This window comes from Aplidium turbinatum, chromosome 4 (assembly GCF_918807975.1).
Source record: "Aplidium turbinatum chromosome 4, kaAplTurb1.1, whole genome shotgun sequence".
Lineage (NCBI taxonomy): Eukaryota > Metazoa > Chordata > Ascidiacea > Aplousobranchia > Polyclinidae > Aplidium > Aplidium turbinatum.
The window spans coordinates 1,122,760-1,141,486 of NC_137475.1; the positions used below are offsets into that span (position 1 = coordinate 1,122,760).

Below are 18,727 nucleotides of genomic sequence, written 5' to 3' on the forward strand. Positions count from 1 at the left end.
AAATGTACAATGTCGCATAACTATGGAAAATATTTACGATCTCTGAAGTGGGTCCCCTGAGGTCGTTTGGAACACAAAAGCAAAGCTAGGCAAACGCATTGGAAACAAAACACAAGCAACAATACCATACACTAAGTTACGTAAATGTTCGCGTCGCGCGCGTAATAATAAACCTGTCTCTATCAGTAAGTCCAATCATCAAGGGAAATCGATTCAAATGTCTGCTTCCAAAAGACACACCTTTCGAACATCACGCACATAGGTTGAAGTCGCAGTCTTTAGACGAACCGTGCGTACAACGTCGTCTTGATCTGGAAACACTTCCGTCACTCTCGCTTTGGGCCACAACCCTCTGGATTGACAGTCATTTATTACCAAGACCACGTCGCCAACGGCGAGATTTCGAACTGGCTTCTGCCACTTGCTACGGGTTTGCAATAATGTCATGTATTCTGCAGACCAACGCTGCCAAAACTGGTCGGCAAGGTAGTTAACTAACCGCCATGACTTACGGTAACTGTCAGCAAATGTAAATATATCACATGGCATGCTTGCATCAAGCTTGCTTTGTAGCAAGCTATTAGGTGACAGAGCCGCCAAATCTTCGGGATCGTCGCTAACTGTTGTCAATGGCCTGTCATTCATAATGTGTTCTGCTTCGGTAAAAAGTGTTATTAGGTCTTCATCCTTCAAAGTTCGGTCCTTGACCAAGGCATGCAGAATTTTTCTGGCAGATCGGATGCATCTCTCCCAGGCCCCACCTCTATGCGATGCCAATGGGGCATTGAAGGACCACTTGATGCCTTTCTGTGATAATCCTTTCTCAATATGGGCAAGGTTCCATCGTGTGATGCCTTCAACAAACTCTCGTTTAGCACCGACAAAGTTTGTGCCATTGTCACTCGTGAGTTCTTCAACCATGCCTCTTCGATTTACGAATCTTTGAAATGCTTGAAGGAATGAGGAGGTATCGAGGAAATAAGCAATTTCAAAATGTACAGCCCGAGAGGCCATACAGGTAAATACACACAAGTAACGTTTGGACATGCTTCTACCAGACTTGGTCATAAACGGCCCTGCATAGTCCACTCCTGTGCAAGCAAACGCTGGTCTACCAGGGGTAACCCTACATTTTGGAAGTGGTGCCATGATTTGTTGGCCCCCTGTAGCATCTCTCAAACGACACACTCTACACTCACGCAACACACGACGCACAGTAGAATGACCTTTAATCACCCAAAAAGCCTTCCTACACACACTAAGCGTATGAAGCACGCCACAATGGGCACTACAAACATGAAAAGACTCAATCACCAGCCGCGTCACATGGTGTCGGCTGGGCAAGATTATTGGGTGTTTCTCTCCCAGAGATAAAGTGGAGCGCTGCAACCGCCCACCAACCCGAAGAATACCTTGAACCACAATAGGGCTTAGGCCACGTAAGTTAGAGGCCTTGGGCAGGACGCCTACAGAGGGGTTAAGAGAAGAGTCAAAATCGCCCTGATCCGCTAAACTGCCTAGTTCCTTGGCAAAACTGACCTTTTGCACAAGCTTGACGATCTCCAGAGTGCTGGCTTTTAACTCTCCAACAGTGAGATGGCCGGAATCTGGTAACCTGTCAAGCCCGGCAGACTGCCTAGCAATATTCTTTCGAAGCCGTCGTCGAACTCTGAGGATCCAGGCTACTGCTCTTTTAAGCCTTTCAAACGATGAGTAGTGGTGAAGGAGACGATGGATGGGGTCCTCATCAACCGATTGTAGTTCCACCGCATTTAGGAGGGCAGCCTTCTTTACCTCAGGATCTCCAGCAGGTACTTCAAGTACTTTGGGTTGCTGTGGCCAGCAGTCTTCACCCTTTGTAAGAAATTCTGGACCATCAAACCACATAGCTGCTCTCTCGGCCTGGTCTGGCATTAGTCCTCTCGATGCAATATCTGCAGGGTTTGATTTGGTGTCAACATGTCGCCACTGTGACGGATCGGACTCTGCACGGATAGTTGCCACACGATTTGCAACATACACCGCGAACCTCTTCTCTTTGTTGTTAATGTACTGTAACACTGACGTGGAGTCTGTCCAGTAGATTATATTATCAAGGTTAATATCAAGCTCGCGCTTTAAGAGATTTACCAATTTTATGCCGACTACAGCAGCAGCAAGCTCTAACCTGGGTACCGAGATACTTTTTAGAGGTGTTACGCGAGACTTCCCCATAACAAAGGAACAATGTGTTGTTCCTTCGGCATTTAACAACCGGAGGTAAGCAACTGACCCATATCCTGTCATACTTGCATCGCAAAAACAATGGAGCTGCACTAATGTAGGAGTAAATCCACAGGGGCGAAAACAACGAGGTACCTTCACATCCTCAAGTCGTGGCAAACACTCCAACCATTTATTCCAAACTTGTGTCCTGTCGTCAGGTATACCATCATCCCATCCGAGAGAATCTGCACAAAGCTCTTGAAGCAGTTGCTTAGCAGGCAACATGAACGGCTGAACGAGGCCCAATGGGTCATATACCTGGCTTATCATCGACAACAGACCTCTTCTGGTGCACGGCTTTTGCTTGATGCAAACTTTAATCTCCAAGTTGTCAGAGAGAGTATTCCAGACCACTCCAAGAGTTCTTTCCAATGGTGGCGAGTCCAAGTCCAAATTCAGCATGGTTTTTGATTTATCTTTATCAGGTATTTGGTCCAACACACCCTCATGATTACTGAGAAATTTCGTCAGATGGAAGCCACCTGCCTCTAGCAGCTTGCTCAGTGACTGCACCAACTGTGAAGCTTCCTGCACTGTTTCGAATGACTTCAGAAAATCATCTACATAAAAGTTCCTCTTGATAGAATATAGTACGTCGCTTTTAACATTGAGCACATTGTCTTCCGCAACCTTCAGTAACGCAAACCCACAACAGCTCGGCGAAGACGTAGCTCCAAAGAGATGGACACACATCTGATAGTCTTCGGGCTGGGAGGAAGTATCTCCATTAGGCCACCAGAGAAAGCGAAGACTATCACAGTCGTCAGGTTCTACGCGAACCTGATGAAACATTCCTTTGATGTCCGCGACTGCTACCACTGGTTTTTCCCTAAAGCGGAGCAAAACTCCTACCAGACTGCTTGTTTGGTCAGGGCCTTGAAGTAGGTTGTCGTTTAAAGAAGTGCCCCTGAACTTAGACGCACAATCGAAGACAATGCGGAATTTTTCACCGGTAGCATGATGAGGGAGGTACCATGTTCGGCTGGTCTTAGGCAATTGATCATGTGGCACCTTTCGTGCATATCCATTGTCTAAATACTCTCTGATCTTCTGACTATACATATCGAAGAACTTGTCATCTTTTTCAAACCTACGCCGAAGGTGCTCCAAGCGTTTTTCGGCAACCTTTCTGTTGCAGGGGAGCGTAGTTTTCTCATCCTTCCACGGTAGTCCTAGCTGATAATGTCCCTCCACCTTTTTGGCCGATTCTTTCATTAAAGTCAGCGCTTGTTTGTCATTGATGGACATGGCAAGTTCATCTGGATCACCAACATCATTGAAGTCATGATCGTAGGTTTGTTGCATGTGACGATGCAGTACGTCACTTCCAGAGTGAATAAAATTAACATGCACCAAGGCCTTGGAACTATTATGTCCCGCAGGACCACTCAATGTCCAACCCAAGCCAGTACGAATGGCATTTGGTTCACCATTCCGGCCTCTGCGAAACGCATGCATATAGTGTGCTTCCTGCACATCGGCACCAATTAAAAGGTCAACTGACTTTTCAGCCAGCTCTGGGATGTCCACGCCTTGCAATACATCTGGAAACATGCTAGCATCATCAGCATTCGGAATACTTCCATCCAGAGCAGGTAATGCCGGAACCGCCAATACAGCATCAATCTCCATCCCCTTACATTCTTTAATGCCACGTGTATACAGACCCTGCAGCCTGTAACCACGTTGTTGACTGACGCCGTTCATAGTTGAAATGGAGTAATCCACACTCTTGCCTGTCATCCCAAGCCGCTTCATCAAGTCGATTGTGCAGAGGGTGGTGTCTGAGCCTTCATCAAGAAAGGCATAAGTATCGACTTGTGACTTTCTATCCGGGCTCCAAACTGTAACCGGTACCACCTTCAGACGTACCATATAACTCTTTGCACCACGCAGCCCCGAACTAGCGCAGGTTACTACAGATGTACAATTGGAAGATGTAGAGGAGCCAGCCTCTTTGCTGTCCTGACCAGGTTTCAGGGGTTCCGTGGCTCCGTACTTTCTTCCACTCCTGTCATCTTGAGGGCGGTGAAGCAGAGTGTTATGTCTTCCCTTGCAAAGCTTACAACTCCTGTCCCACTTGCACTCTTGTACACGATGTCCAAACTCTAAACAGTTAAAACAACACTGGGCAGCTCTAACTGTCCGTTGTCGGTCCACTTCAGCCATGCGACGAAACTGCCTGCATTGCCACAATGGGTGTCCGTTAGAACACACAGGGCACTTCCAATCGCATGGTTCTGAAGAATAGTTTGCACCGACGCTACTCTTAGCAGTATGAGGTCCACCCCTTACTGAACCCTGTGATGCATATGACAGAACACCTTTACCTGACTTGGTTCTTCTTTCCTGGTTCGATTGAATCTTGTCTCTGTTGAGAGCCTGTGCCAAATATCCACCTTGGACCCGAGCATACTGGTAAATCTGATCAGCCAGTTGAGCAAATGTAAGCCCTTCAACAGAGACCTCAATCAACCGATCTTGCAACTTGGGTGGCAGACGACTCACAACACTTGTCAGGGTGTGACGTGTGTTCAACCCACAATCTAGTCTCCCCCCACAAGTCATTTCACAATCCTTCATCTGACGCGACAAATCCAATAGTCCCTGCGTGTTCCCTTCCTTAAATGAAGGTCCATTTATGATCTTTTCAATAAAGGCTGTGGTAACACTGTCGATCATGCCAAAGTTTCTGTACAATGTGTTACGGGCATGGTGGTAAGCAAGGCTTGGTGGTTCCATGACAATGCATTGCTCGATGCTGCGTCGTGCCCTCCCAGTGCAGCAAGAGATCAAAAGGTCCAACATAGCAGCTGGATCGTTTACATCGCGAATGACATATTTCTCAAAATATCGGACAAAGCGATAATAATCTGTTGGCGTACCATCAAATTTACTCTCTTCTGTTACCCGACCACCCTGGGCGCGGCAGACCGCAGTTGCCATTGAATGCAATGCACCGACAACCTTTTCAATCTGTGAATTTGCTGGATGCAATGAGGTATCCAGACCTGTGGACTCATGCCTTACGGGCAGGTGCCTCCCAACACCTTGGTAGCCAGGCGCAGACCTCATGTCTGCGCTGTGCTGGCCATAAGAATCTCCTTGGTATCCCATCATCATGGGTTGGTGTGGTGCTCTCCAGCCATTCCACTCTGCTTGGCACTCCACGTGAGCATCCTTACGCTTGGCTTCATAATTCACAAACGAATTCCAATGCGAAGCCGTGACGCGTTCACCAGGCAACACAGACCGCGAATCCATGTCCGCATGGCTCCTGGTAACAAAGTCCTTTTCGCTAGAAACGTCTAGCCCTTTGTCGCTACGGTGCAGTTCCCCTTGACAAGATTCGAAAGTACTGTGACTCTCATTTCCAACGGGATTGACAACTGTCTCTGTTTTTGGCGGAACTGCGTCTTTAGACAGGGGGACATCGCCAGTCACATGGCGAGATACAGATTCCTCACGAAGTAAACCCTCCCCCTCACCTATTGCCTTTTGTGACTCAACCTTGCCATCGCCCGTCAGAGAAGATTTAAAACGTCGACGCTCCAGCTCCAAGGCCCGGCGCTCTAAAGCCATCTCCTGGCGTTGGAGCTGCAAAGCGCGACGCTCCAGTTCTAACTCTCGTTCCTCCAATTGGAGAGACAACTCAGCATGGCGCTTATCCATAGTGAGTTCAACAAAATTAATGACAACAAATACTACCAGTAAGTATTAACAAAATAAAACAGCCGCAATATATCCCTACAGTAGATGTTGGCTACAGATAAGCCAGACAACACAACAGTAAACAAAAACAAAAAATAACCTGGGGAATTCCCTTCGGAAATAACCTACGAGGTCGGCAGCTTACAACTAGCAAAGCAAGCTACAACTGATCACAACAGTAAATCTAAAATTAGGTAAGTTGGAGTAGAATCAATTAATGCGCATTCAGCCACAATTAACCGAACTAAACTACTGCAACCTCACACAAGAAATTCAATGACTGACATTCAACTCACACAGCAAAAGCAGCCACTACACACATTCATGAATCAATCGTACCGTAGCCTACCAGGGTACGCAAGAAATCAATAATTGATATGATGTAACCACCACAGGTTGAGTTACTGATTCTATTTGGCGACCAATAGTTGTTATGCGGACCGCACATACATTAAACAGAGAATACAATAAAGGGGACCCAACACACAGCAAAACCTAGAAAATTAACAGGGCTTAGCCCCACTGAGACCAGGGAGCTTGCAGGGCGTGGAATAAGAGGGCTAGTTAAGCACCATCCAAAGTCACGAATTTATAAACTGAGCGCTAGTAATGGACTAGGCCAGCATAGGGGTATAGCAGAGAAAAGGGATAAAAGATTACTGAGCAGTAGCACCAGCAGCCATTTAGGTTTCACAAATCCAGTAGGCAATTACATCTACATTGATCTTTCAGTATGATACAAATCCGATATCAATTAGTTACTGATCCCTTTCAAAGAATAGAAATATAAACATTAAGTTAGTTTAAGAGTGTACTTACATACTGTGTGACTTCCACGATAATAAATATTTAAACCCTAAATAAAACTGCTTTCGAATCTTCCGCGTCGCCGTCAAAACATCATCGCGGTGACAACATCCGGGAATGTGCATAAAGCCTATTTTGGGAAGGGCAACGCAGTCGACCGAAACTCGCCATGTAAACAAGGGCTTCGTAAAGGGTCAGAAAGCAGGCATAAACAATTATGATTAAATCGGAACTGAGCATGAGATTATGAAACCAACACAAGATGTACTTCCTGATACCAACAATCTAGTATCGTTGTCAGCCACCCTTAGTCAGAAGTACTCAACCGGCAATTCCAGGAACGTTACAGTTCCTTCAAGCGCCATAGCTTATGTGCAGTTACTAGAGCCCATTAAATAAGTGGCTTATCATTGTATCACTTGGCTTGTTTATCATATATAAACGTAACTTGAATAAAATTTAACAGTCAGATCCTTGTTTTTTAACGTTGAATCCATGTTTTTACGAAGATTCTACTAACTACTCAATAAGTTATAAAGTATTCACAAGCAATTTGGTGCTTGCCAATGAAGCAGCCAGCGTGATTGTTTTCAACGTCACGCTTCATTGCACAGAGCTGCGGAAAAGGGCTATTATGCAAAAATCGTATTATTTTAATGTTTATTGTCATTATATCCTCCATCTTTGAACCGTTCTGCTGGGAGCTCCTACCAAATGCTTACCTATTGGTGCACACCCCTGGAAAGGTAATTCAATACTGAATCCGATGCATGTAAAATTTAAGTGGCACGTGTTGCGGATTATAATTTTATTTGACATTTGTCGAAAGTGGCTCAGGTCGCATTATATACCTCGCACTTATTCACGGAAGACATTTTTAGGCGGAAAGCGGAAAAATTATTCTGCCAGAATGATGACCACCGTCATTCTAGCAAAATAATTATTCCGCTTTCCGCCTAAAAAAGTTATCCGTGAACAAGTGCGAGGCATAAAATGCGACCACACACACATTCGAAAAATCTTAAATAAAACTATAATCCGCAATACGTGCCACTTAACTTTTACATGCATCGGATTCAGTATTAAACTACCTTTCCAGGGATGTGCACCAATAGGTGCGCATTTGGAAGGAACTCCCAGCAGAACGCTTCAAAGATGGAAGATATATTTACGATAAACATTAAAATAAGACGATTTTTGCATAATTGACACCTCTTCAAACATCTTGGAATAAAACTATAATCCGCAATACGTGCCACTTAAATTTTACATGCATCGGATTCAGTATTAAATTGCCTTTCCAGAGATGTGCACCAATAGGTGCGCATTTGGAAGAAACTCCTAGCAGAACGCTTCAAAGATGGAGGATATATTTACGATAAACAATAAAATAATAAGATTTTTGCATAATTGACACCACTCAAACATCTTGGAATAAAACTATAATCCGCAACACGTGCCACTTAAATTTTACATGCATCGGATTCAGTATTAAATTACCTTTCCAGGGATGTGCATCAATAGGTGCGCATTTGGAAGGAATTCCCAGCAGAACGCTTCAAACATGCTGGAGGATATATTTATGATAAACATTAAAATAAGACGTTTTTTGCATAATTGACACTACTCAAACATCTTAAAATAAAACTATAATCCGCAACACGTGCCACTTAAATTTTACATGCATCGGATTCAGTATTAAATTGCCTTTCCAGGGATGTGCACCAATAGGTGCGCATTTGGAAGGAACTCCCAGCAGAACGCTTCAAAGATGGAGGATATATTTACGATAAACATTAAAATAATACGATTTTTGCATAATTGACACCACTCAAACATCTTGGAATAAAACTATAATCCGCAACACGTGCCACTTAAATTTTACATGCATCGGATTCAGTATTGAATTACCTTTCCAGGGATGTGCATCAATAAGTGCGCATTTGGAAGGAACTCCCAGCAGAACGCTTCAAAGATGCTGGAAGATATATTTACGATAAACATTAAAATAAGACGTTTTTTGCATAATTGACACCACTCAAACATCTTGGAAAAAAACTATAATTCGCAACATGTGCCACTTAAATTTTACATGCATCGGATTCAGTATTAAATTACCTTTCCAGGGATGTGCACCAATAGGTGCGCATTTGGAAGGAACTCCCAGCAGAACGCTTCAAAGATGGAAGATATATTTACGATAAACATTAAAATAATACGATTTTTGCATAATTGACACCTCTTCAAACATCTTGGAATAAAACTATAATCCGCAATACGTGCCACTTAAATTTTACATGCATCGGATTCAGTATTAAATTACCTTTCCAGAGATGTGCACCAATAGGTGCGCATTTGGAAGGAACTCCTAGCAGAACGCTTCAAAGATGCTGGAGGATATATTTACGATAAACAATAAAATAATAAGATTTTTGCATAATTGACACCACTCAAACATCTTGGAATAAAACTATAATCCGCAACACGTGCCACTTAAATTTTACATGCATCGGATTCAGTATTAAATTACCTTTCCAGGGATGTGCACCAATAGGTGCGCATTTGGAAGGAATTCCCAGCAGAACGCTTCAAAGATGCTGGAGGATATATTTACGATAAACATTAAAATAAGACGTTTTTTGCATAATTGACACCACTCAAACATCTTAAAATAAAACTATAATCCGCAACACGTGCCACTTAAATTTTACATGCATCGGATTCAGTATTAAATTGCCTTTCCAGGGATGTGCACCAATAGGTGCGCATTTGGAAGGAACTCCCAGCAGAACGCTTCAAAGATGGAAGATATATTTACGATAAACATTAAAATATTACGACTTTTGCATAATTGACACCACTCAAACATCTTGGAATAAAACTATAATCCGCAACATGTGCCACTTAAATTTTACATGCATCGGATTCAGTATTAAATTACCTTTCCAGGGATGTGCATCAATAAGTGCGCATTTGGAAGGAACTCCCAGCAGAACGCTTCAAAGATGCTGGAGGATGTATTTACGATAAACATTAAAATAAGACGTTTTTTGCATAATTGACACCACTCAAACATCTTGGAATAAAACTATAATTCGCAACATGTGCCACTTAAATTTTACATGCATCGGATTCAGTATTAAATTACCTTTCCAGGGATGTGCACCAATAGGTGCGCATTTGGAAGGAACTCTCAGCAGAACGCTTCAAAGATGGAGGATATATTTACGATAAACATTAAATAATACAATTTTTGCATAATTGACATTATTCTTCTAACATCTTGGAATAAAACTATAATCCGCAATACGTGCCACTTAAATTTTACATGCATCGGATTCAGTATTAAATTACCTTTCCAGGGATGTGCACCAATAGGTGCGCATTTGGAAGGAACTCCCAGCAGAACGCTTCAAAGATGGAAGATATATTTACGATAAACAATAAAATAATACGATTTTTGCATAGTAGACACTACTCAAACATCTTGGAATAAAATTATAATCCGCAACACGTGCCACTTAAATTTTACATGCATCGGATTCAGTATTAAATTACCTTTCCAGGGATGTGCATCAATAGGTGCGCATTTGGAAGGAACTCTCATCAGAACGCTTCAAAATGCTGGAGGATATATTTACGATAAACATTAAAATAATACGTTTTTTGCATAATTGACACCACTCAAACATCTTGGAATAAAACTATAATTCGCAACATGTGCCACTTAAATTTTACATGCATCGGATTCAGTATTAAATTACCTTTCCAGGGATGTGCACCAACAGGTGCGCATTTAGAAGGAACTCTCAGCAGAACGCTTCAAAGATGGAGGATATATTTACGATAAACATTAAATAATACAATTTTTGCATAATTGACATTATTCTTCTAACATCTTGGAATAAAACTATAATCCGCAATACGTGCCACTTAAATTTTACATGCATCGGATTCAGTATTAAATTACCTTTCCAGAGATATGCACCAATAGGTGCGCATTTGGAAGAAACTCCCAGCAGAACGCTTCAAAGATGGAGGATATATTTACGATAAACAATAAAATAATACGATTTTTGCATAGTAGACACTACTCAAACATCTTGGAATAAAATTATAATCCGCAACACGTGCCACTTAAATTTTACATGCATCGGATTCAGTATTAAATTGCCTTTCCAGGGATGTGCACCAATAGGTGCGCATTTGGAAGGAACTCCCAGCAGAACGCTTCAAAGATGCTGGAGGATATATTTACGATAAACATTAAAATAAGACGTTTTTTGCATAATTGACACCACTCAAACATCTTGGAATAAAACTATAATCCGCAACATGTGCCACTTAAATTTTACATGCATCGGATTCAGTAATAAATTGCCTTTCCAGGGATGTGCACCAATAGGTGCGCATTTGGAAGGAACTCCCAGCAGAACGCTTCAAAGATGCTGGAGGATATATTTACGATAAACATTAAATAATACAACTTTTGCATAATTGACATTATTCTTCTAACATCTTGGAATAAAACTATAATCCGCAATACGTGCCACTTAAATTTTACCTGCATCGGATTCAGTATTAAATTACCTTTCCAGAGATGTGCACCAATAGGTGCGCATTTGGAAGAAACTCCCAGCAGAACGCTTCAAAGATGGAGGATATATTTACGATAAACAATAAAATAATACGATTTTTGCATAATTGACACTACTCAAACATCTTAGAATAAAATTATAATCCGCAACACGTGCCACTTAAATTTTACATGCATCGGATTCAGTATTAAATTACCTTTCCAGGGATGTGCATCAATAGGTGCGCATTTAGAAGGAACTCTCAGCAGAACGCTTCAAAGATGCTGGAGGATATATTTACGATAAACATTAAAATAAGACGTTTTTTGCATAATTGACACCACTCAAACATCTTGGAATAAAACTATAATTCGCAATACGTGCCACTTAAATTTTACATGCATCGGATTCAGTATTAAATTACCTTTCCAGGGATGTGCACCAATAGGTGCGCATTTGGAAGGAACTCCCAGCAGAACGCTTCAAAGATGCTGGAGGATATATTTACGATAAACATTAAAATAAGACGTTTTTTGCATAATTGACACCACTCAAACATCTTGGAATAAAATTATAATCCGCAACATGTGCCACTTAAATTTTACATGCATCGGATTCAGCATTAAATTGCCTTTCCAGGGATGTGCACCAATAGGTGCGCATTTGGAAGGAACTCCCAGCAGAACGCTTCAAAGATGGAGGATATATTTACGATAAACATTAAAATAATACGATTTTTGCATAACTGACACCACTCAAACATCTTAGAATAAAACTATAATCCGCAACACGTGCCACTTAAATTTTACATGCATCGGATTCAGTATTGAATTACCTTTCCAGGGATGTGCATCAATAAGTGCGCATTTGGAAGGAACTCCCAGCAGAACGCTTCAAAGATGCTGGAAGATATATTTACGATAAACATTAAAATAAGACGTTTTTTGCATAATTGACACCACTCAAACATCTTGGAATAAAACTATAATTCGCAACACGTGCCACTTAAATTTTACATGCATCGGATTCAGTATTAAATTACCTTTCCAGGGATGTGCACCAATAGGTGCGCATTTGGAAGGAACTCTCAGCAGAACGCTTCAAAGATGGAGGATATATTTACGATAAACATTAAATAATACAATTTTTGCATAATTGACATTATTCTTCTAACATCTTGGAATAAAACTATAATCCGCAATACGTGCCACTTAAATTTTACATGCATCGGATTCAGTATTAAATTACCTTTCCAGGGATGTGCACCAATAGGTGCGCATTTGGAAGAAACTCCCAGCAGAACGCTTCAAAGATGGAAGATATATTTACGATAAACAATAAAATAATACGATTTTTGCATAGTAGACACTACTCAAACATCTTGGAATAAAATTATAATCCGCAACACGTGCCACTTAAATTTTACATGCATCGGATTCAGTATTAAATTACCTTTCCAGGGATGTGCATCAATAGGTGCGCATTTGGAAGGAACTCTCATCAGAACGCTTCAAAAATGCTGGAGGATATATTTACGATAAACATTAAAATAATACGTTTTTTGCATAATTGACACCACTCAAACATCTTGGAATAAAACTATAATTCGCAACATGTGCCACTTAAATTTTACATGCATCGGATTCAGTATTAAATTACCTTTCCAGGGATGTGCACCAACAGGTGCGCATTTAGAAGGAACTCTCAGCAGAACGCTTCAAAGATGGAGGATATATTTACGATAAACATTAAATAATACAATTTTTGCATAATTGACATTATTCTTCTAACATCTTGGAATAAAACTATAATCCGCAATACGTGCCACTTAAATTTTACATGCATCGGATTCAGTATTAAATTACCTTTCCAGAGATATGCACCAATAGGTGCGCATTTGGAAGAAACTCCCAGCAGAACGCTTCAAAGATGGAGGATATATTTACGATAAACAATAAAATAATACGATTTTTGCATAGTAGACACTACTCAAACATCTTGGAATAAAATTATAATCCGCAACACGTGCCACTTAAATTTTACATGCATCGGATTCAGTATTAAATTGCCTTTCCAGGGATGTGCACCAATAGGTGCGCATTTGGAAGGAACTCCCAGCAGAACGCTTCAAAGATGGAGGATATATTTACGATAAACATTAAAATAAGACGTTTTTTGCATAATTGACACCACTCAAACATCTTGGAATAAAACTATAATCCGCAACATGTGCCACTTAAATTTTACATGCATCGGATTCAGTAATAAATTGCCTTTCCAGGGATGTGCACCAATAGGTGCGCATTTGGAAGGAACTCCCAGCAGAACGCTTCAAAGATGGAGGATATATTTACGATAAACATTAAATAATACAACTTTTGCATAATTGACATTATTCTTCTAACATCTTGGAATAAAACTATAATCCGCAATATGTGCCACTTAAATTTTACATGCATCGGATTCAGTATTAAATTACCTTTCCAGAGATGTGCACCAATAGGTGCGCATTTGGAAGAAACTCCCAGCAGAACGCTTCAAAGATGGAGGATATATTTACGATAAACAATAAAATAATACGATTTTTGCATAATTGACACTACTCAAACATCTTGGAATAAAATTATAATCCGCAACACGTGCCACTTAAATTTTACATGCATCGGATTCAGTATTAAATTACCTTTCCAGGGATGTGCATCAATAGGTGCGCATTTAGAAGGAACTCTCAGCAGAACGCTTCAAAGATGCTGGAGGATATATTTACGATAAACATTAAAATAAGACGTTTTTTGCATAATTGACACCACTCAAACATCTTGGAATAAAACTATAATTCGCAATACGTGCCACTTAAATTTTACATGCATCGGATTCAGTATTAAATTACCTTTCCAGGGATGTGCACCAATAGGTGCGCATTTGGAAGGAACTCCCAGCAGAACGCTTCAAAGATGCTGGAGGATATATTTACGATAAACATTAAAATAAGACGTTTTTTGCATAATTGACACCACTCAAACATCTTGGAATAAAATTATAATCCGCAACATGTGCCACTTAAATTTTACATGCATCGGATTCAGCATTAAATTGCCTTTCCAGGGATGTGCACCAATAGGTGCGCATTTGGAAGGAACTCCCAGCAGAACGCTTCAAAGATGGAGGATATATTTACGATAAACATTAAAATAATACGATTTTTGCATAATTGACACCACTCAAACATCTTGGAATAAAACTATAATCCGCAACACGTGCCACTTAAATTTTACATGCATCGGATTCAGTATTGAATTACCTTTCCAGGGATGTGCATCAATAAGTGCGCATTTAGAAGGAACTCCCAGCAGAACGCTTCAAAGATGCTGGAAGATATATTTACGATAAACATTAAAATAAGACGTTTTTTGCATAATTGACACCACTCAAACATCTTGGAAAAAAACTATAATTCGCAACATGTGCCACTTAAATTTTACATGCATCGGATTCAGTATTAAATTACCTTTCCAGGGATGTGCACCAATAGGTGCGCATTTGGAAGGAACTCCCAGCAGAACGCTTCAAAGATGGAAGATATGTTTACGATAAACATTAAAATAAGACGATTTTTGCATAATTGACACCTCTTCAAACATCTTGGAATAAAACTATAATCCGCAATACGTGCCACTTAAATTTTACATGCATCGGATTCAGTATTAAATTACCTTTCCAGAGATGTGCACCAATAGGTGCGCATTTGGAAGAAACTCCTAGCAGAACGCTTCAAAGATGGAGGATATATTTACGATAAACAATAAAATAATAAGATTTTTGCATAATTGACACCACTCAAACATCTTGGAATAAAACTATAATCCGCAACACGTGCCACTTAAATTTTACATGCATCGGATTCAGTATTAAATTACCTTTCCAGGGATGTGCATCAATAGGTGCGCATTTGGAAGGAATTCCCAGCAGAACGCTTCAAACATGCTGGAGGATATATTTACGATAAACATTAAAATAAGACGTTTTTTGCATAATTGACACTACTCAAACATCTTAAAATAAAACTATAATCCGCAACATGTGCCACTTAAATTTTACATGCATCGGATTCAGTATTAAATTGCCTTTCCAGGGATGTGCACCAATAGGTGCGCATTTGGAAGGAACTCCCAGCAGAACGCTTCAAAGATGGAGGATATATTTACGATAAACATTAAAATAATACGATTTTTGCATAATTGACACCACTCAAACATCTTGGAATAAAACTATAATCCGCAACACGTGCCACTTAAATTTTACATGCATCGGATTCAGTATTGAAATACCTTTCCAGGGATGTGCATCAATAAGTGCGCATTTGGAAGGAACTCCCAGCAGAACGCTTCAAAGATGCTGGAAGATATATTTACGATAAACATTAAAATAAGACGTTTTTTGCATAATTGACACCACTCAAACATCTTGGAAAAAAACTATAATTCGCAACATGTGCCACTTAAATTTTACATGCATCGGATTCAGTATTAAATTACCTTTCCAGGGATGTGCACCAATAGGTGCGCATTTGGAAGGAACTCCCAGCAGAACGCTTCAAAGATGGAAGATATATTTACGATAAACATTAAAATAATACGATTTTTGCATAATTGACACCTCTTCAAACATCTTGGAATAAAACTATAATCCGCAATACGTGCCACTTAAATTTTACATGCATCGGATTCAGTATTAAATTACCTTTCCAGAGATGTGCACCAATAGGTGCGCATTTGGAAGGAACTCCTAGCAGAACGCTTCAAAGATGCTGGAGGATATATTTACGATAAACAATAAAATAATAAGATTTTTGCATAATTGACACCACTCAAACATCTTGGAATAAAACTATATTCAGTATTAAATTACCTTTCCAGGGATGTGCACCAATAGGTGCGCATTTGGAAGGAATTCCCAGCAGAACGCTTCAAAGATGCTGGAGGATATATTTACGATAAACATTAAAATAAGACGTTTTTTGCATAATTGACACCACTCAAACATCTTAAAATAAAACTATAATCCGCAACACGTGCCACTTAAATTTTACATGCATCGGATTCAGTATTAAATTGCCTTTCTAGGGATGTGCACCAATAGGTGCGCATTTGGAAGGAACTCCCAGCAGAACGCTTCAAAGATGGAGGATATATTTACGATAAACATTAAAATAATACGACTTTTGCATAATTGACACCACTCAAACATCTTGGAATAAAACTATAATCCGCAACATGTGCCACTTAAATTTTACATGCATCGGATTCAGTATTAAATTACCTTTCCAGGGATGTGCATCAATAAGTGCGCATTTGGAAGGAACTCCCAGCAGAACGCTTCAAAGATGCTGGAGGATGTATTTACGATAAACATTAAAATAAGACGTTTTTTGCATAATTGACACCACTCAAACATCTTGGAATAAAACTATAATTCGCAACATGTGCCACTTAAATTTTACATGCATCGGATTCAGTATTAAATTACCTTTCCAGGGATGTGCACCAATAGGTGCGCATTTGGAAGGAACTCTCAGCAGAACGCTTCAAAGATGGAGGATATATTTACGATAAACATTAAATAATACAATTTTTGCATAATTGACATTATTCTTCTAACATCTTGGAATAAAACTATAATCCGCAATACGTGCCACTTAAATTTTACATGCATCGGATTCAGTATTAAATTACCTTTCCAGGGATGTGCACCAATAGGTGCGCATTTGGAAGGAACTCCCAGCAGAACGCTTCAAAGATGGAAGATATATTTACGATAAACAATAAAATAATACGATTTTTGCATAGTAGACACTACTCAAACATCTTGGAATAAAATTATAATCCGCAACACGTGCCACTTAAATTTTACATGCATCGGATTCAGTATTAAATTACCTTTCCAGGGATGTGCATCAATAGGTGCGCATTTGGAAGGAACTCTCATCAGAACGCTTCAAAATGCTGGAGGATATATTTACGATAAACATTAAAATAATACGTTTTTTGCATAATTGACACCACTCAAACATCTTGGAATAAAACTATAATTCGCAACATGTGCCACTTAAATTTTACATGCATCGGATTCAGTATTAAATTACCTTTCCAGGGATGTGCACCAACAGGTGCGCATTTAGAAGGAACTCTCAGCAGAACGCTTCAAAGATGGAGGATATATTTACGATAAACATTAAATAATACAATTTTTGCATAATTGACATTATTCTTCTAACATCTTGGAATAAAACTATAATCCGCAATACGTGCCACTTAAATTTTACATGCATCAGATTCAGTATTAAATTACCTTTCCAGAGATATGCACCAATAGGTGCGCATTTGGAAGAAACTCCCAGCAGAACGCTTCAAAGATGGAGGATATATTTACGATAAACAATAAAATAATACGATTTTTGCATAGTAGACACTACTCAAACATCTTGGAATAAAATTATAATCCGCAACACGTGCCACTTAAATTTTACATGCATCGGATTCAGTATTAAATTGCCATTCCAGGGATGTGCACCAATAGGTGCGCATTTGGAAGGAACTCCCAGCAGAACGCTTCAAAGATGCTGGAGGATGTATTTACGATAAACATTAAAATAAGACGTTTTTTGCATAATTGACACCACTCAAACATCTTGGAATAAAACTATAATCCGCAACATGTGCCACTTAAATTTTACATGCATCGGATTCAGTAATAAATTGCCTTTCCAGGGATGTGCACCAATAGGTGCGCATTTGGAAGGAACTCCCAGCAGAACGCTTCAAAGATGCTGGAGGATATATTTACGATAAACATTAAATAATACAACTTTTGCATAATTGACATTATTCTTCTAACATCTTGGAATAAAACTATAATCCGCAATACGTGCCACTTAAATTTTACCTGCATCGGATTCAGTATTAAATTACCTTTCCAGAGATGTGCACCAATAGGTGCGCATTTGGAAGAAACTCCCAGCAGAACGCTTCAAAGATGGAGGATATATTTACGATAAACAATAAAATAATACGATTTTTGCATAATTGACACTACTCAAACATCTTAGAATAAAATTATAATCCGCAACACGTGCCACTTAAATTTTACATGCATCGGATTCAGTATTAAATTACCTTTCCAGGGATGTGCATCAATAGGTGCGCATTTAGAAGGAACTCTCAGCAGAACGCTTCAAAGATGCTGGAGGATATATTTACGATAAACATTAAAATAAGACGTTTTTTGCATAATTGACACCACTCAAACATCTTGGAATAAAACTATAATTCGCAATACGTGCCACTTAAATTTTACATGCATCGGATTCA

General features: G+C 39.8%; 1 protein-coding gene across 1 annotated transcript; it reads right to left on the minus strand.

Annotated features, from left to right (window-relative positions):
* Positions 1 to 213: 213 nt before the first annotated feature.
* LOC145768306 (uncharacterized) lies at positions 214 to 5,937 on the minus strand. Its single transcript, XM_082579784.1, has one exon. It carries the CDS (start codon positions 5,935 to 5,937, stop codon positions 214 to 216), a length of 5,724 nt encoding a protein of 1,907 aa, XP_082435910.1.
* Between the last annotated feature and the right edge of the window lie 12,790 nt (positions 5,938 to 18,727).